Here is a 15,591-nt window from a genome sequence, read left to right as displayed (position 1 = left end):
GAACTAAAATGCGCCGACTGTTTGTCAGCTAGATCGTGACTGAACCAAGGATGACGATTAAAACTAACAAGGATGTCTGACATGTCTGTGGCAGGCGAGTCATGAAGGCCACAGTGACATCACCGGCGTGGACAGATAGCGCTGGTTCAGATATTTTGAAAATCATTCAAGCACCAATTTTCAGGTACCTGTACTTCGATCAGATCTATTTCTGACAACTTCTACCTGAACCGACCCTTCAAGAGTACTCGTGCTGTCTACTCCTTACTTTTACCTCACACTTGAGCAGGATTATAGGGTCTTCTTTTAAAGAATGCTGTGGATGACCAGCGACCAACGGCGGTGTAACGTGTGGCTTCCATCCTCTGTTAATGTCGAGCTGCTGAGTTTTGGAGCCGCTGACGCTGCGACTCACAGGAGATGGACTCTCAGTCTGCTTCCAGTCACGGTCTCCCAGAAGAAATGATCCCACACAGAGTTTAAATACACAGTATTTTATTGGACTGGCCCCAAACCATCGTCTGCAACACAACCTTTGAGCCCATTAGTGGAATTCATTCAATCATGACTGGTGCAAGGCAGTGCCACTGCTGAAACTATACATTCATCTTTTACTCCTAATAACAAAAAGAGGCTTCGTGTTGTGCGTTTCACCTGGTGCTCTAAATACTAATTACACAGTCCTGGAACATCGACATCTTCAGGGGGACCTGAGGAGGAAACAACCAACCATGAAAAACATTTCTGGCATCGTGACGTGTGTCGGTGCATCGTGTCACGTTTCTTTCACCTACAGTTCAACACGTGGTTCTGAAGTCAGTCAGGGAACGTCAGCATCTTGGTTCTCTCATAGTAGAGCCTGAAACCGACACAGGCCATTAAATCAAGTGACGCACAAATTAGTTAGGTCAGCTGAACATCCTCCCTCCTGTTGGACTACAAAAATACCTCATCCCCGTAATGCTAATTTCCTGTTGGACTACAAAAAACACCTTGTCCCTGCCACGCTAGCTTCCCGTTAGCTTCCTCGTCCCCGTGGTGCTCTTTAGAGGCTACGGAGGAAAAGTTAATGACGGATCAAAGCAGCGACCTCTCTCCCAGTGCAAGGATGGCGGCTCATTGTCGTCATTGTCATCCTCTCGTGGTCGCTGGTGCGTCGCTGTCCTCTGAGCGCTCAGCTCTGCCAAAATGACACAAGTGGAACAGATGAGCAACACAAACACGGACTGAAATCCACAGATGGAGATCACGAAAGTCCACGTGATGGTTGAGTAAAGATCCGACAGTGTTGGAGGACACACTTCAGCTGTACTTTCATCCACGTTTTTCTTCCTCTTTCATGAACTAAAATCTCAGAGTTTTCATGATACATCATTTCTGTCAGCTGGCTCATGGTTTCTCAGATGTGTTGGCGTCAAAGGAAAAAAACCCACAAGCACATTAAATGTTTACTGATGAGCTGCGCTTGGAGAGCAAATGCGAGGCATTTAAGACAAAAGTCAAGCTGCCCCAAACTGTAAGCTGCTACTAAAATCGTGTGTATAGATTTGGCAGAGAGGCGTCAGAGCTCTAGTTTCCTTCAGAAGTCAGCGTTCTCTTCACCGTGTCGCTGCAGCAGCGCCGTCTGTCTCCTCCTGGGAATCCCGCTGCCGTCCCCCCACCGGCACTGGTCCGGCGTGGCGAGATCTTCTCTGCAGAGTCTGTCTACGAAAGAGTTCAGTCCACGTTTAATACACAATTTCTTATTTTACATTAAAAAGTTCTTTCATTGACATTCAAACAAAATGACCATACCTTTGAGATGTTAGTGATTAGTTTCATTGATTATCCCTGATTTCCTGATCATTTTCATGTTTTTTTTTTCTTGTGTCATTCATGGCACTTTGTGTTTTTTTGTAAGAAATGTGAATTCATTTGGAAAACAAATTGTGAGCCAACAATACAAAACAACATTTGCAAAAAAAGTAAAATATAAATTTACAAAATAGAAGATAAACCCAGAATTTCTTTTTCAGGAATGTTAATTTCAACATGATCAATATTATCAAACAACTGGAAAAAGAATTTGTAAAAATACTGAGAAAATGATCAAAGTTACGTCCAGTGTTTGAACGTTTTAGGGTGACATCAGACCAGAGTTCCTGCGTTTAAATGCTCCTGAAATGGATGTTCTCTTCAGATGCGGTTCCAGACTTACTGAGAGTGAACGGTTCGAGAAAACTGGACAGAACAGAACACCTACCCTGACATGTTCTGCACTGCAGCGCACTGCTGGTCATCTCTCCGATCTCGCCGTCAGCTGACTCCTGCTTACAGAGGTCACGACCCTCCTCCTGCTCCACTGGGTCTGAGGGGTCTTTGTACTGGCCCCTCTTGTACCAGGGTTTGGCAGCGTGCCTCAGTGGACCTGGATGAGTCTTCCTGGGTGCAGAATGCTTCCTCACAACCACTCGGACCGACTGCTTACACCCCCTTCCATACCTGCTCTCCTCCTCAGAGTCAGGGGCTTCATCCCGGTACATCTTGTGACCTTTGACCCTGCTTCCTCCCTTGGCCAGGTTCTTCCCACAGCAGGCACACAGGAATTGCTTGGCCCCCGGCAACCAGACTTCGTCCACTTCCTCGGCAGCTTCAACACCCACAACCTCAGCCAGCCTCCCACCAGCGTACACGTGCTTGGGGAACAGGTCCACATCCTCCAGGTCAGTGGAGAACATCTCGTCTCTGGAGGACAGCTCATCTAGAGACGGGCTGAGAACACTCATCCTCTCATGGGTGGTCTGCATGGACAGGTAGTTGTAGTAGTAAGGGGTGGCGGGGGAGGGGAGGCGGCCAGCTCCTGCTGCCTCTGAGGTGAAGACGCTCTCAAACGGCAGCCTCGTTATCCGGTAGCTTTGCTCGGCTTCATCCAACGATGCTGTTTGAAAGAGTTCAGCGCCACTTTTCTCCTTAACGGTTGCTGGCGGACTCGTCAGACCCACCTCAGCGTCACATTTTGGAACACTCAGATCAGTCACACAAATATCTGTCTGGATACGTCTGACCTCTGACCTCTCCTGGGGGAGGAAGTGATCCTCGTCTGCTGACTGCTCCAGGTCAGGACACTCTTCATGGACAGATGAGCTATCGAGGGGCAGCTCCTCCTCCAAACCGCCTGACCAGCACACCGGAGGGCTCAGAGAGTCCAAGTTCCTCTGGCTCGACTCGGCATCGTACACTGCTGTTGTGGAGTCACTGAAGACCACAGCTGGAGAGTCAGCAGATGGAGGGAGGTGGGCATCGCTCTGCCCCTCAGTCTTCTCTCCTGGAGAAATCAGTCCGGAGGACTGAGATGCCACCCCTGAGTCGAGCTCCCTCTCAGCTCCCTGCAGCTCACTGGCTCTAATCGTGTCCAGGCACTCCATCAGCTTGGTTATGGCGTCACTGGGGTCCGTCTGGACCTCTGAACAGGCCATCTCGCGACGCCCATGACACTGAGGGGGATGCTGCTGCTGCTGCTGCTGCTGGCGAGGCACGTCAGCCCAGGTGGGCGTGTGGAAGCGAGGCTCAAACATCCGCCTGTATTCCATCGGATACAAGGGGGCATGTGGGACCATAAAGCCTGGGTACTGCATGTACTGGTACGGCTGCAGGAAGGGACGTCCGTAACCTGGAGTTCAGGAACAGATACAAGACATTTCTGGCAATTTACTGCTGGACTGCAGGAACTTAAAGATCTACTTTGTTGTATAGCTGGTGTTCATACGCACAGAGGTCCTGCAATACTGAGACGTTTATATCAAGAAACCAAGTGACAGAATGATGAACGAGGTGGACACAAGTATTTATAAAATGTACATACACACACAGTGAGTGGACAACAGGTTAACAGGTCTCTACCTCCAGGTAGCCCATAGTGGCTGTAGGGGTTGTTCATCTGCCAGTGCTGGTAGAGGTAGTAGGGCTGCGATGGCGGCTGAACATAGAAGAACGGTCTGGGATGGTGAGGCCTCTGCTGTCCACTCCCGAAGGAATTCGATTGTTTGCTTGCATCTACGGAAAAGCGAACATTTAAAACAACAAGTGTGAGCAGACATAAACCTCTGATCAACTTTAAATGAACTTCAGGGTGTGGAATCGTTACCGTCCATTTTCTTCCACGTTCCTGCTCAAATTATCAGAGATAAAACACTGCAGCAGGATGACGACCAGATAAACATCCCCTGCCAATGACTTTCAGAGTGTAACAGTCAGTTTCTCAATAAACAAACAGGAGCAGAGACGTTTCACTTGGAGGTTCACCGGACATCCCGACTAACAAAAGCCCAGACATCTCTGCTCATTAGGCAAATAGCAAACACCTGCATCTCTGCCCCCACTGGACAGGCAGGGTTAAATCACGTCAACGCAGCCTTGGATTTAGGATCGGTTTGTTTAATAATTTCTTTAACTTTTCCACTGCCACAAGGGGAAGGGAGAAGTTTTTTTTTAATCAAACAAAGCTGTTGAACTGGTGACATTACATTTTTGGAAAGTGAAAAAAACAAAATAAGTAAATAAGATAAGACAATAAAGTTCTAGTAAAGTAATAGATTGTGTATGATATTACCGAGCTGCGCAGCGCTGTTGTGTCTCCTTCTGTCCACTGGATGTCACTGTTAGTCTCCCGCGTAGGCTTGTTGGTAGAATTTAGGCGCATGCGCAGTATCCTGATTTGGCCTCTGCCTGACTGCCTCCAGTGTTTCAGGCGCTGAAGATGCGCTAAAAGGTTGTCCGCTGTACCGCACTTCAACACAACTGTTTAATGTCTAAATTCGGCTGTAGGAGCGCACTTGGCACTTTCAGCTGACGGGGAACGCCATTGCGACGGTTCAGCGCGAGGAGCCCGCCTACAGTTACCGTAAGAGAGCTCTGATTTTGGTTTTTTTGAAGTGGTCAAGTTGAGAAGTCAGCCAGGTTAGCTAGTTTAGCTCTGTTAGCAGTTAGCAGTGCTGTTAGCAGCTTGACCGCTCTCCGATTTGCGCAGGTTTGTTGTTATTCTCTCCTTTCTGGTGGTTTCTTAAACGATTTTTGCTGATGATTGTAACTCTTGGTTCTCTACTAGCCGACTAGTGCGGATCGACCGCTGCCGGAACTGTGGACCGCCGCGGAGCTAAAGTTGCTAACTTGCCGCGATGCTGCTACTGGAGCTGGCTGTTAACGTGATATCGACGCTAGCTGATTAGATGCCTGCTGATCAGTCGATCTGAGACGGTGATAGCCGCCTCGCTGTCCTCCGCCATGAAAACAACATGTAGCTGAAGTGGCTGGGAGGTTAGCTAACCCCGGCTAAGTGTGTGTGGAGTAACGGGCCTGCTTCTGTCGCGTTAGTTTGCCGTGTTGTAGGCAGCCAGTAGGGGTTTGTTTTGGGCATGGTGGAAAGTGGAGGGATGCCTAATAATTGGTAACGTGCTAACCTAGCAAGTTAGCATGAGGCGAGTTTTAAATATCAGGCACTGGTGAGAAATCAGCTGTCAGTTAAGCAGTCGGGGAGATGCTTCAGTAAGCTAGCCAAGAGTAACTCCGTCTGGTTGTGATTGTTAGCTAAAAAGCCGCTAAAGTGAGCGATTCTGAAGTTAATGTGGATGGCCTGGTGATACCGCTAACATCTACACACAGCCTGCATTAATAAACTACACCCCTGGTTGGACATGTGACGAGATAACAACAATGCAGTTCTACATCCCAGCAGCTTAATTAACTGATTATTGTCACGTCTCCTCATAAACCAGTAGTGCTAGCAGATGCTAACTTGCAGCTAGGTAGCCCGGCTCGCTAGCCTGAGAGAAGTGGGAGATGTGCTGAATGTTGGCAGCTGTTGACGTGTTAACAACACAAGTGTTAAGTAGTAAAGATGACACACAGTCCGCGGCGGTTTCGGGGCTCGTCGCTATCAGCGTGGTTGTAACATTCACCGCCGCACAACCCGAACTGGACCGCTTTTCCTCCGGCGGGTTGACATAACACTTGGCACGTAATAGAATATTAGCAATTATGTTGCCCTGCTGTCAGGCCGTAATTGAAACGGGGTCATAGAGTCTTCCCCACCATCACGGTGGCTGTAAGCTGCTCGTTGGAAGCAGCCACAGCAAAAGTGGCTTAATGGCTCCGTCATGGTAACCTGCCAAAAACCTGGAGTCAGCGAGGAGTTTGACATCTTACAAGCTGCACTGGTCCTAATAATAACCGCCTCAATCCACCATCAGCATTCTGATTGATACTTTTCAAAATATGCTGCAATGCAATTTGGTTCGATACTGAGGACAGTAGATGATGTGATGTATAGGTACACAACTGTACTTGTCATTAGGAGTAAATCCAGTACATAATGTGCCCGTCAACCATGAAAACTGGAAATGTGGTGACTGAAGGTCAATTAATGTTTCCCCGGCAAAAACAGTCCAACATGTGGAGAAAGCTCTTAATGTAGGTTGAGTTACCTCATGGCTTGTTACCTGTTTACAAAGAAGTCTTGTCAGGGCTTGCTCATTGGACAAATACCGATGCATCATCATGCCTCCCGTGGTGAGGTACACGTGAGCCGCCGCCGCCAGTGTGCAGCTCTGTGTGGCTCGCCAACTGTCTTTCTAAATTCACATTGTGCCACCTTCTCCATTTTTACAGAGGTTGAAGAGCAACGTTGGCGGTGGCGTATTATTGTTCCACCAACTTAGATGAAAGATGAAAGCTCCGGTGTTGTGAAGGTACCTGTGGTTGCTATGTCGCAGCCTTTAAACTGCTCTCATGTCTTCCTGTAGACAAACATGTACCTTAGCACACACGCATGTTTCCTAGATGTGGAGCTGAAGCAGGTGTGAAAATATCACACGTGTCGACATACGTCACGTCCATGCAGGAGTGCAGCTCAATAATTGTTGCTACCCCAACCTGACACCTGCATGGAGCAGTTAGAAGGGATGGGAGGGGGTTGGAGGAGGTCCCTGACACTCAAAATAACTCCTCACATGACTGTTGAAAGCAAAGAATTTGCCAAATGTTGTCAAAGATATCCACAAGTCCTCTGACGGCGGGACTGTCACAAGAATGTCATCAGAGCTCCAGAAGGCTGCTGTGAAAAGAGTTTCCTGTGTTGGGTTTTGAATGCTGAAAGGAAACTTTGTTGTGTCCTGATGTGAAAGCGAACGTGCGCTGTAGCGTGTAAATCAGAATATGAATGAAACGGCTCTACCAGCGGGACGAGGGAGTCCATTTGATTCAGAGGCTGTAGTACTTGTAAAAAGCCAGTGTGAGTGTTGCGAGCCCAGAGGCAGCTACCCACATCCACTCTGACTCACTGTTAGTGCCTTTTCTTCTTCTTTTTTTGGGGGGGGGTGATGGGAAGGTCTGGTGGAAGGAGAGATGGAGGCAGAGTAACATCCCAGTGGAGAGCAGCTTGTTGTGCAGCGAGTTTTCGTTGTTTGCTGGTGTGACGCGGCCAAAGAGGACAGAAGTCAGTGGTATGACGTAGCTGTTAGTGGCGTTCCCAGCAGGGCTGCTCGGTATTCACCAGTGTCAGTAGTTTCTTGACAAAAACAAGTTCATAAACAGCAGCGTTCATCTCCTCCCATCTTTGTGATACTTCCTCAGGCGGCGTTCCGTAGCTGACGGTGTGCTACGTGTCAGTCGGAGTCTCCTACTGATTAGCTTGATTTGCAGGGACGCCTTGAGGTTAGCGCTGTTGTGGGGACAGTTTCCCTTTCAAAGGTTGTCGCTTTTCTGGTCTTTCTGACTTTTCAGAACCAAACCTGGCTGGTCAGAGCTCAGCTCCTGATGTGAACACCGCTGCAGCCCACTGATTTGACTTTTTGGTCATTTCCGTGTGCCTCAGTCTCATGATTGGTTGCAGCCATTTTTTGGGGTGACTTTTTTTTTTAATATAAATTGGATTTGATGCAAAGTTTAACCAATTCTGACAACTTGAGAATCAGTAAAAGGAACATATTAAAACATGCTTTCAAGACTTTGAGGAACACCGTTGACACCCCCATGTGGTCATGTGGTATCCAGCTTTTGACATTTGGAGATTGTTTGAGGCCTCAGCCGGCTTGAACTTGACTTCAGAAGATGTACAGCTGTTGTGTTTTTGTCTGATGGAATCATGGCCTCATCACATCTTCTTGTTTCTGTCTTCCAGACCAGCACTGATGTAGCTTCAGTGCCGCAGCTGTCCTGCTCTCCTCTACCTCCAGACCCTGGTGCCTCACTGCATGACCTCCAAAAACACATCAGTGTTGAGACAAGGGGGATTCGGCCCCGTCCTCCTGCAGGATTCCCTCCGCTGGACTCCTGCATGTGACACTGGGTTTCCACAACGCCACCGGCGTCTCATCTTGCCTTTCAGCTCATCTCCATCACAAAGCAGCAGCTAAAATTTTCCCACGCAGGAGCTGAACGCCTCCACTCGGGCAAGTGGAGGTACTGGAGCGCTGCTCCCCTGCTTACCCTCATCTCAGCCTGTAGATTATTATTTTTCTCCTGGTTGTGGTGAGTCCGGCTCTGCCGGCCACGTGACTTTTCAAAACTGGGGCGCGATTCATGGGATGCAACCATGTCGGATCTCAGTGAGCGCAGGCCGGTCAACACGGACTACGCTGTCTCCCTGCTGGAGCAGCTCAAGTTCTTTTACGAACAGAAATTACTGACTGACGTCGTGCTGCTGGTGGAGGACACGGAGTTCCCATGTCACAAGATGGTGCTGGCAACATGTAGCTCCTATTTCAGGTGAGTGCAACACACACGTGTGCTGGGACTGCTGGCTGGGAGTTTGTCTGGTGATAACTAATTAGTTTGCCTCCCACAGTTTCCATAAATAAAGCACTGAGTTTTTCTGTTTTGAAGACCATAGTGACTCCCCTCAGTGTGACTGTGATGAGGTGTGTGTTCGCTGTCAGTGTGTAGCAGGTTGTTACATCTGTAAATGCGCTGCTCCTCCTGTTACAATGAATAATGCAGCACACGCCGTGGAGCGAGTCTTCCCTCTGTGGAGGATGGAAACCAGGGGATGGCGTTTCCTTGAAAGCTGCCACTCGAGTCGCCCTCTCAGCCAGTTCCTCCACTGCTGCTCTGTTTCTACACTGAACAAATGAAGCAATCTCTAACCTGTAGTTCTACAGCCTGGAAGCCCTCAGGAGGCCTCATTTGGTGCGCACAATGTTGCATAATGAAGTGTGTGTGAGGGAGAGAGACAGTGCAGCAGCGTCGGCTCTGGGAAGAGTCCATCTGTACATGACTGGAGCTCACACAGCATTTGAACAAGCCGTCTACGTCTCAGTCTCACCCCCCCTTCCTGCCTCACCCCTCCCCTCTCACTGCACACATGCATTCCAAGAAAAGGTCCCCACTCACACCCACCTCTCCCCGATCTTCCTGTTTCCCACACACTTGTTATCTGGTGCTAATACATAAAGCATTTCCCTTCCGGTGTTCAGAGGTGTCAGGATGCCTCCTCCTGACTACTCCTCTTTCCTTCCTTCCTTCCTTCCCTTCTTTATTCTCTCTGCCTCCTGCAGCCTCCCCTCTGCCCACATGCCTCTCTTCAGGGAAAGGGGGACTTAGGAGAGAGCTTGTGTTTGTAGGCGAAAGTCTGGTCACGTAGGTCCCAGTGAGAGATGGGGAGGGGGTGAAGGGGTATGCCTGCAGGGTTGCATAATTCGGCGTGGCAGGTTTAGCCCCTACTGTGAGACACACACACACACACACACACACCAAAACTTCTCGTACAGGAGCTCAGTGTTGTTTTCCAGACAAATCATAGAGTAGCATTGCAGCTAACTCCATTAAGGATGAATGAGTCTTTTCTTCTACTGATTTATTATTCATGCTTACATCACTTAGGAAATTAAAAGCCACCAAATTGTTTTTGTGTTGCGACAATCTGGCGGTTCATTAAATGTTTCTGGCTGATAAATGTCAGGAAATATTTAACAATGTATGTTTCATACAAAATAGTTTTTAGTTCATTCAACGTTCTAGAGATAATCAGTCGACTGTCATATAAGGCAATAAAAAGAGCACATCCTCATTTGACCGGAGTGTTTCTTCATCAGAATGTTGCCTCTCATCATTCATCAGTGGTTGCAGTGCAGAAACATCCCAGCAGCAGCGGCGATGGGATCACGATGTCCTCAGGTTTACCTCCATGTCTAGACAGCTCCTCTCCTGGAGATGAGTTAAAGGTTAGACATGTTTTGGAGAAAGAGTTTCATAACCTGGATTACATTTCTGTGTCAAACCGGCACCGTAACCTCCAGCGTAGCTTGACACGCACCCAAAGAGTCAGTAGCAGTGCAGGAAATCCAATTTTGATATTTAGTTAAGCAAATATGTCAATAATTCACTCAAGGCCAGATGGCCGAGTGGGAATAGTTTCTCTTTTGTGATCAAAAAACTGCCAACGTGAACAAAACGAGACGTTTAAGAGCCACACCCTTATTTTTTATATAGTAATTTATTTAAGTTAGTTATAGTTAATTAATATAGTGAATAAGAATAATAGGCAGTGGCTGTTAGAGTAGTAAGGACTCCGCCGCGGCTGTATCAGGATGTCCAGGACCAGATCCTATCAAGTGTCATTTTAGCATGCGGGTCATGACTTGGTCTGTGTGGGTGCAGCGCCATTCAGTTTACAGTTCGTGGTGCTTTCAAGGGACGTGAGCGCGTAGGAAACAGACTCCAGGCAGTGACAGGTATCTGCTCTGTGACCTCGTCTGGTTTTCCAGCATCTTTGGCCGGTCGCCAGCTGTTATTAGGAGGCTCTGTTTATTTCAAATGCTAACATTACGTCACGCAACGGCCACCAGGCCGTGGATGTGTTTCACCCTCCGGACTCAAACCGTTTCCTTTTATCAAGTGAGGCCTTATGAGTGTGAAGAGTCGTGAAACATGAGCCGATCATGTGACTATTTGTCCATGTACAGTAAAATGGTTATGTGGCAAAATGTGTTGATTTATGGGCTGGAAAGTTTAATATTTCATGTTTTGCTTAACCTCTAGAGGTGAAACGGTGAAATAATTCCATGGCTGAGTTTGTGCAGGAAATAGAGTCGTCCTACAGTTTAATGTCAACTCGATTAAAAATTTTAGAAAGACGGAACAGTCCCAGTCTAGCCAGGAAGTTGAATCTGATTCTTGTGTTAGTCTTGTAGTTTTGGCATTAGGAATTAAATCACGACACCACTTCATTTTTACGATGTTGTTGAGGCCAACCTGGCCGGAGGAGTGTGTAGGGGGACAAGCGTCTAGTTTCAGAGGAGCTGTTTTGCCATCGTCTTTAATTTGCTGCGTCATCGTGATATTTCAGGCGGTTGGTCTGATTGACGTTGTTTTCTTGGAAACCATTTACACCACCTCTCCTCTAAAATAGCAGTTGTCTGATGCTGTGGTTTTCAGTGGCGACGATTGTGAGAGTAGCACACCGAGCCTGTCGTGATCCTCGTCGGTCACCTTCCTCTTGCTGCTTCTTGCAGGGCGATGTTCATGAGCGGCCTCAGCGAGAGCAAGCAGACCCATGTCCACCTGAGGAACGTGGACCCGGCGACGCTGCAGATAATCATCACCTACGCTTACACGGGCAACCTGGCCATCAGCGACAGCACCGTGGAGCCGCTCTACGAGACCGCCTGCTTCCTCCAGGTCAGTCCACTGAAAAAGAAGCAGATTCGTTATAATTTTGTCAGCGTGACTCTGAAAGCCTTAAGGAAGACGTCCGATGGTTGTGGTGCTTGCTTGTTCATAGCTGAGCGAACATCAGCACCAAGTCTTGTTTGAGTTTGATTAGCATTTGCTAAGACCGAGCCGTGTGCCAGACTTCTGACTGTGGTCTCCTTCGCCCCTCCCAGGTGGAGGACGTCTTGCTGCAGTGCAGAGATTATCTGGTGAAGAAGATAAACGCTGAGAACTGTGTGCGCATGCTGAGCATTGGTGACCTGTTCAGCTGTAGTGAACTGAAGCAGAGCGCCAAACGCATGGTGGAGCACAAGTTCCCCATGGTCTACCGGCAGGACGCCTTCCTGCAGCTGTCCCACGAGCTGTTGATAGACGTCCTGAGCAGCGACAACCTCAACGTGGAGAAGGAGGAGACGGTGCGGGAGGCGGCCATGTTGTGGTTGGAGTACAACATGGAGGCACGCTCGCAGCACCTGTCCTCCGTGCTCAGTCAGATCCGCATTGATGCTCTGTCAGAGGTAACGCAGCGTGCCTGGTTCCAGGGCCTGCCCCCCAATGACAAGTCCGTTGTGGTGCAGGGTCTCTACAAGTCAATGCCCAAGTTCTTCAAGCCACGGTTAGGCATGACCAAGGAGGAGATGCTCATCTTCATGGAGGCCATGTCTGAAACGCAGGGTGAAGGCTACGTCATGTCTGGCTCTCTGCCTACGTCAGTCGTGTGCTACAGCCCGCAGGCGGAGAAAGTCTACAAACTAAGTAACCCGCCAGGGGACCTGCAGAAGGTGGGGACCCTCGTCACCCCCGACAATGACGTCTTCATTGCTGGCGGTCAGATCCCTCTCAAGAACTCCATCACCAACCACGGCAAGAGTGGAAAGCTACAAGCGGTCTTCCGCTCGGTCGATAGCTTCTTCTGGTTTGACGCCCAGCAGAACGCCTGGGTCCCAAAGACCCCCATGTTGTGTGCACGAATCAAACCCTCGCTGGTCTACTGTGAGGGGTACATCTATGCAATCGGGGGTGATAACGTCGGCGGGGAACTGAACAAGCGTACGGTGGAGCGTTACGACTGCGAGAAGGACGAGTGGAGCATGATGAGCCCCCTGCCTTTCGCCTGGAACTGGAGCACCTCGGTGGTGGCGCACGACTGCATCTATGTGATGACCCACGACCTGATGTACTGCTACTTCCCCCGAGCCGACACCTGGGTGGAGATGGCCATGCGCAAAACCAGCCGCTGTTTTGCTTCTGCAGCTGCCTTCGGCGACCTCATTTTCTACATCGGTGGCCTCCACGTGGTTAGCAACTCTGGCATCCGCTTGCCAACCAGCACCATCGATGGCTCGTCTGTTACCGTGGAGATCTATGATGTAAACAAGAACGAATGGCGCCTGGCCGCCAACATCCCTGCCAAGCGCTACTCGGACCCCTGTGTGCGGGCCGTGGTGCTGCTCAACTCACTGTGCATCTTCATGCGTGAAACCCACATGAACGAGCGCGCCAAGTACGCTATCTATCAGTACGACGTGGAGCTGGACCGCTGGTACCTGCGGCAGCCCGTGTCGGAACGCGTGCTCTGGGATCTGGGTAAGGACTTCCGCTGTGCAGTGGGGAAGCTGTACCCCTCCTGCCTGGAGGAGTCCCCCTGGAAACCCCCCACCTACCTCTTCTCCCCCGATGGAGCGGAGGAGTTCGAGGTGGACGGCGAGCTGGTGTCCCTCCCTCACGTATAGCTCTTAACCCCCCCCCCCCTCCCCTACCTCGCTGACTGAACAAGAAGGATGGACACACCGGGGGGAGAGGGGTGGATGACTTCTCGGACTTTGGGCGTTCTGGAGCAGAACATGAGATAGTTTTGTTTTCTCCTTACTTTGTCAGTTGTGACATCTGTTAGATATTATTACAAGTCTGTCATACTGTTTCTACAATGTGATGATCTAAACGTCAACTGATTTTGTGATGAGAAGCGGAGGATGATGATGATGATGATGATGCACTTAACTGGTAAACTTTCTCGGAATGACAATGGCAACTACCAAAACCCACCAGCCCTCGCCTCCCATCACGGCTCCCCTCCTGTTTTCTCTCATCGCTGTTACACTGTTAAAGGAACCCCCCCCCCAAGTAGGTGTGACCAGGTGGCTCTGGACCAGTTCCAGCTTCAAAGTCAGGTGATCTGGCATTTTGGACTCGCAGCAGCTCAGAAGTGGTCCAGTCATGACTGAAGAATCAGAATGATCCGTAACACCTGACAGACGTTCTCATTTATTCGCGCTACGTGAGCAGAGCGACCGTCGCTGTGGTCGATTATCGGTATTAGAGCCATGACCACGTTTGGGTCCTCCAGTTGTTTCTGACTGAAAGTCCAGGAATGAACACAGTTGCAGCATCGTCGTATCAGGACATGCCAGGCAGCGGCGTAGCGCGTTGTTGTGGTTCTTCCTCATTAAAGTTGATGGATAAAATGATTCTGTATTCAAAACAAAGTGTAACGTGTAGAGCATGGGAGCAGGTTAAACCTCTAGCTCCGCCCCCTGACGATGCACGCCACCTGTTCTCATAGTATTTGCCAGCTTGTCATAGGTCATGTGGTTTGTATTTGCCGAGCGTTTGAAATGACATCATCAGACCTGGAGAGACCACGAAGTGTAACTTGTCCCCTCAGTTCAGCCGTTTTGGTACCGACGGACGATGACTCAGCTTGACCTCGTGGCCGCAAAGCTCTTTACGGTATCTCGCTGACAAACGAGCGCTGCTGATCACATGACCACGGTGGTCACGTGTAGTAAAGCGGCCCACGTGTGTCAGGTGACCAGTTCGTAGCTGCTGTGAGTCTGAGCCGGCCTCCTCAGAGCCGCCTGTCGATCCTCCAGACGGATCATTGAGCAGAAGAACTCCACAAGCCGAATCCGTCGATCTTCTCAAGGCCGCGCAGACCAGAGGAACCCGGCCCGCCGGGGTTCTCCAGAGGTGTGGGAGCGCTGACGGGGGGAACACAGGGAGGTGGGGAAAGAGCGACTGCGGGTCCGGTCGCTCGTCACCTCTCTGCCCTTGCCGCTCTGTCCTCTGCCTGGACGCCACTATAGCGCCACCACCTGTCCGCCTGTTTGCACGCAGGTCTTCCACACAGCCAGCAGTTGACACCTCACTCACCAGCGTCACATGATTGATACGTCTGTTTTAGTTCCTGTCACGAGGGCCTCAGCAAACACTCGAACCTCCACTCGCAATACAAACCTAGGTTTCAGGCTCATGCATTTTTTAATTTCCAAGCTGCTGAAATATATATAAATATATAATAAATATATATTTTTCATATGTCTAAAGACAACTGTTTTAGTGTGGGGAAAATAACCAGGTCTATTTTGTATTAGTGTCTTTTTTAATTTAATATCAGACATTACTGTAGTGTGATTGTGGGTAGAAATCCATTTTCCTATCAGATTCAATTTGTTTTCTTGAGTGATTAAGGAAATCTTGCTGCTGATTGGTTGCTAGAGGAGAGGGCTGGCCCAGGGCTGTCGCTATGGAAACTGCCCCAGCAACCACTAGCAGTAGTGGAGGGGGCGGGTCGGGGAGGAAGGAAGCGGTCTTCCTCCTACCTTTAAAAACATGAGCACAGGTGCTTCATGACAAACCTTACTAGCATGTTTGGCTGCATCATATTCCTTTGGCACTGTATTTTGAATGAACGTTAATTTATTAAAAAACATACCAAAACGTTCCTGAACCCGACTCCACGTCTGCCTCCTTGTTGGGACTGAAACGCCGTTGTGTGTCGTGTGAAGGTTTCCTCTTAATCCGCCGTTTGTTTCCTCATAACTCAGGATGTAAAAATGAAACGTCTGACAGTTTTTTAATGCAACAAAATGTGAGGAGAAACGACATGAACACAAGCAGGAGAAATTA

General features: G+C 49.3%; 2 protein-coding genes and 1 long non-coding RNA gene across 4 annotated transcripts; 1 reads left to right on the top strand and 2 right to left on the bottom strand.

Annotated features, from left to right (window-relative positions):
- Positions 1-491: 491 nt before the first annotated feature.
- On the bottom strand, positions 492-4,354 carry LOC147241342 (bucky ball-like). The gene is made up of 7 exons (XM_086191313.1): positions 4,124-4,354; positions 3,880-4,032; positions 2,243-3,649; positions 1,603-1,704; positions 1,091-1,180; positions 795-859; positions 492-710 (listed from the first exon to the last, which is right to left on the bottom strand). The coding sequence occupies exons 1-6, from the start codon at positions 4,128-4,130 to the stop codon at positions 831-833; spliced, it is 1,788 nt and encodes a 595-aa protein (XP_086047439.1). The 5' UTR covers positions 4,131-4,354; the 3' UTR covers positions 492-710; positions 795-830.
- A 350-nt stretch (positions 4,355-4,704) lies between these two features.
- kbtbd2 (kelch repeat and BTB (POZ) domain containing 2) lies at positions 4,705-15,392 on the top strand. 2 transcript variants are annotated; one of them, XM_086191010.1, is made up of 5 exons: positions 4,705-4,879; positions 6,643-6,722; positions 8,153-8,739; positions 11,484-11,649; positions 11,856-15,392. In XM_086191010.1, the coding sequence occupies exons 3-5, from the start codon at positions 8,567-8,569 to the stop codon at positions 13,413-13,415; spliced, it is 1,899 nt and encodes a 632-aa protein (XP_086047136.1). In that variant the 5' UTR covers positions 4,705-4,879; positions 6,643-6,722; positions 8,153-8,566; the 3' UTR covers positions 13,416-15,392. The 2 variants fall into 2 exon arrangements, with proteins under 2 accessions (XP_086047136.1, XP_086047135.1); XM_086191009.1 differs by lacking the exon at positions 6,643-6,722.
- LOC147241340 (uncharacterized) lies at positions 9,822-15,568 on the bottom strand. Its single transcript, XR_015110838.1, has 3 exons — positions 15,398-15,568; positions 11,433-11,658; positions 9,822-10,176 (listed from the first exon to the last, which is right to left on the bottom strand). It is a non-coding gene; the product is annotated as an uncharacterized LOC147241340 (long non-coding RNA).
- Positions 15,569-15,591: the final 23 nt, after the last annotated feature.

Source organism: Aulostomus chinensis, chromosome 21, assembly GCF_037954235.1.
Source record: "Aulostomus chinensis isolate RoL2024-O1b breed Wild chromosome 21, RoL_Achi_v1.0, whole genome shotgun sequence".
Taxonomy (NCBI): Eukaryota; Metazoa; Chordata; class Actinopteri; order Syngnathiformes; family Aulostomidae; genus Aulostomus; species Aulostomus chinensis.
This window is presented reverse-complemented; position numbering and strand designations above follow the sequence as displayed.

Bases quoted from the DNA above. Each gene is read 5' to 3' on its own strand.
- kbtbd2 (XM_086191009.1), top strand. From the start codon at position 8,567: ATGTCGGATCTCAGTGAGCGCAGGCCGGTCAACACGGACTACGCTGTC. The intron at 8,740-11,483 runs GTGAGTGCAACA...TGCTTCTTGCAG, and splicing joins ACATGTAGCTCCTATTTCAG to GGCGATGTTCATGAGCGGCC. The intron at 11,650-11,855 runs GTCAGTCCACTG...CGCCCCTCCCAG, and splicing joins AGACCGCCTGCTTCCTCCAG to GTGGAGGACGTCTTGCTGCA.
- LOC147241342 (XM_086191313.1), bottom strand. The intron at 3,650-3,879 runs GTAGAGACCTGT...CCTGAACTCCAG, and splicing joins CCACTATGGGCTACCTGGAG to GTTACGGACGTCCCTTCCTG. The intron at 860-1,090 runs GTCGCTGCTTTG...TGTCGGTTTCAG, and splicing joins ATCCTTGCACTGGGAGAGAG to GCTCTACTATGAGAGAACCA.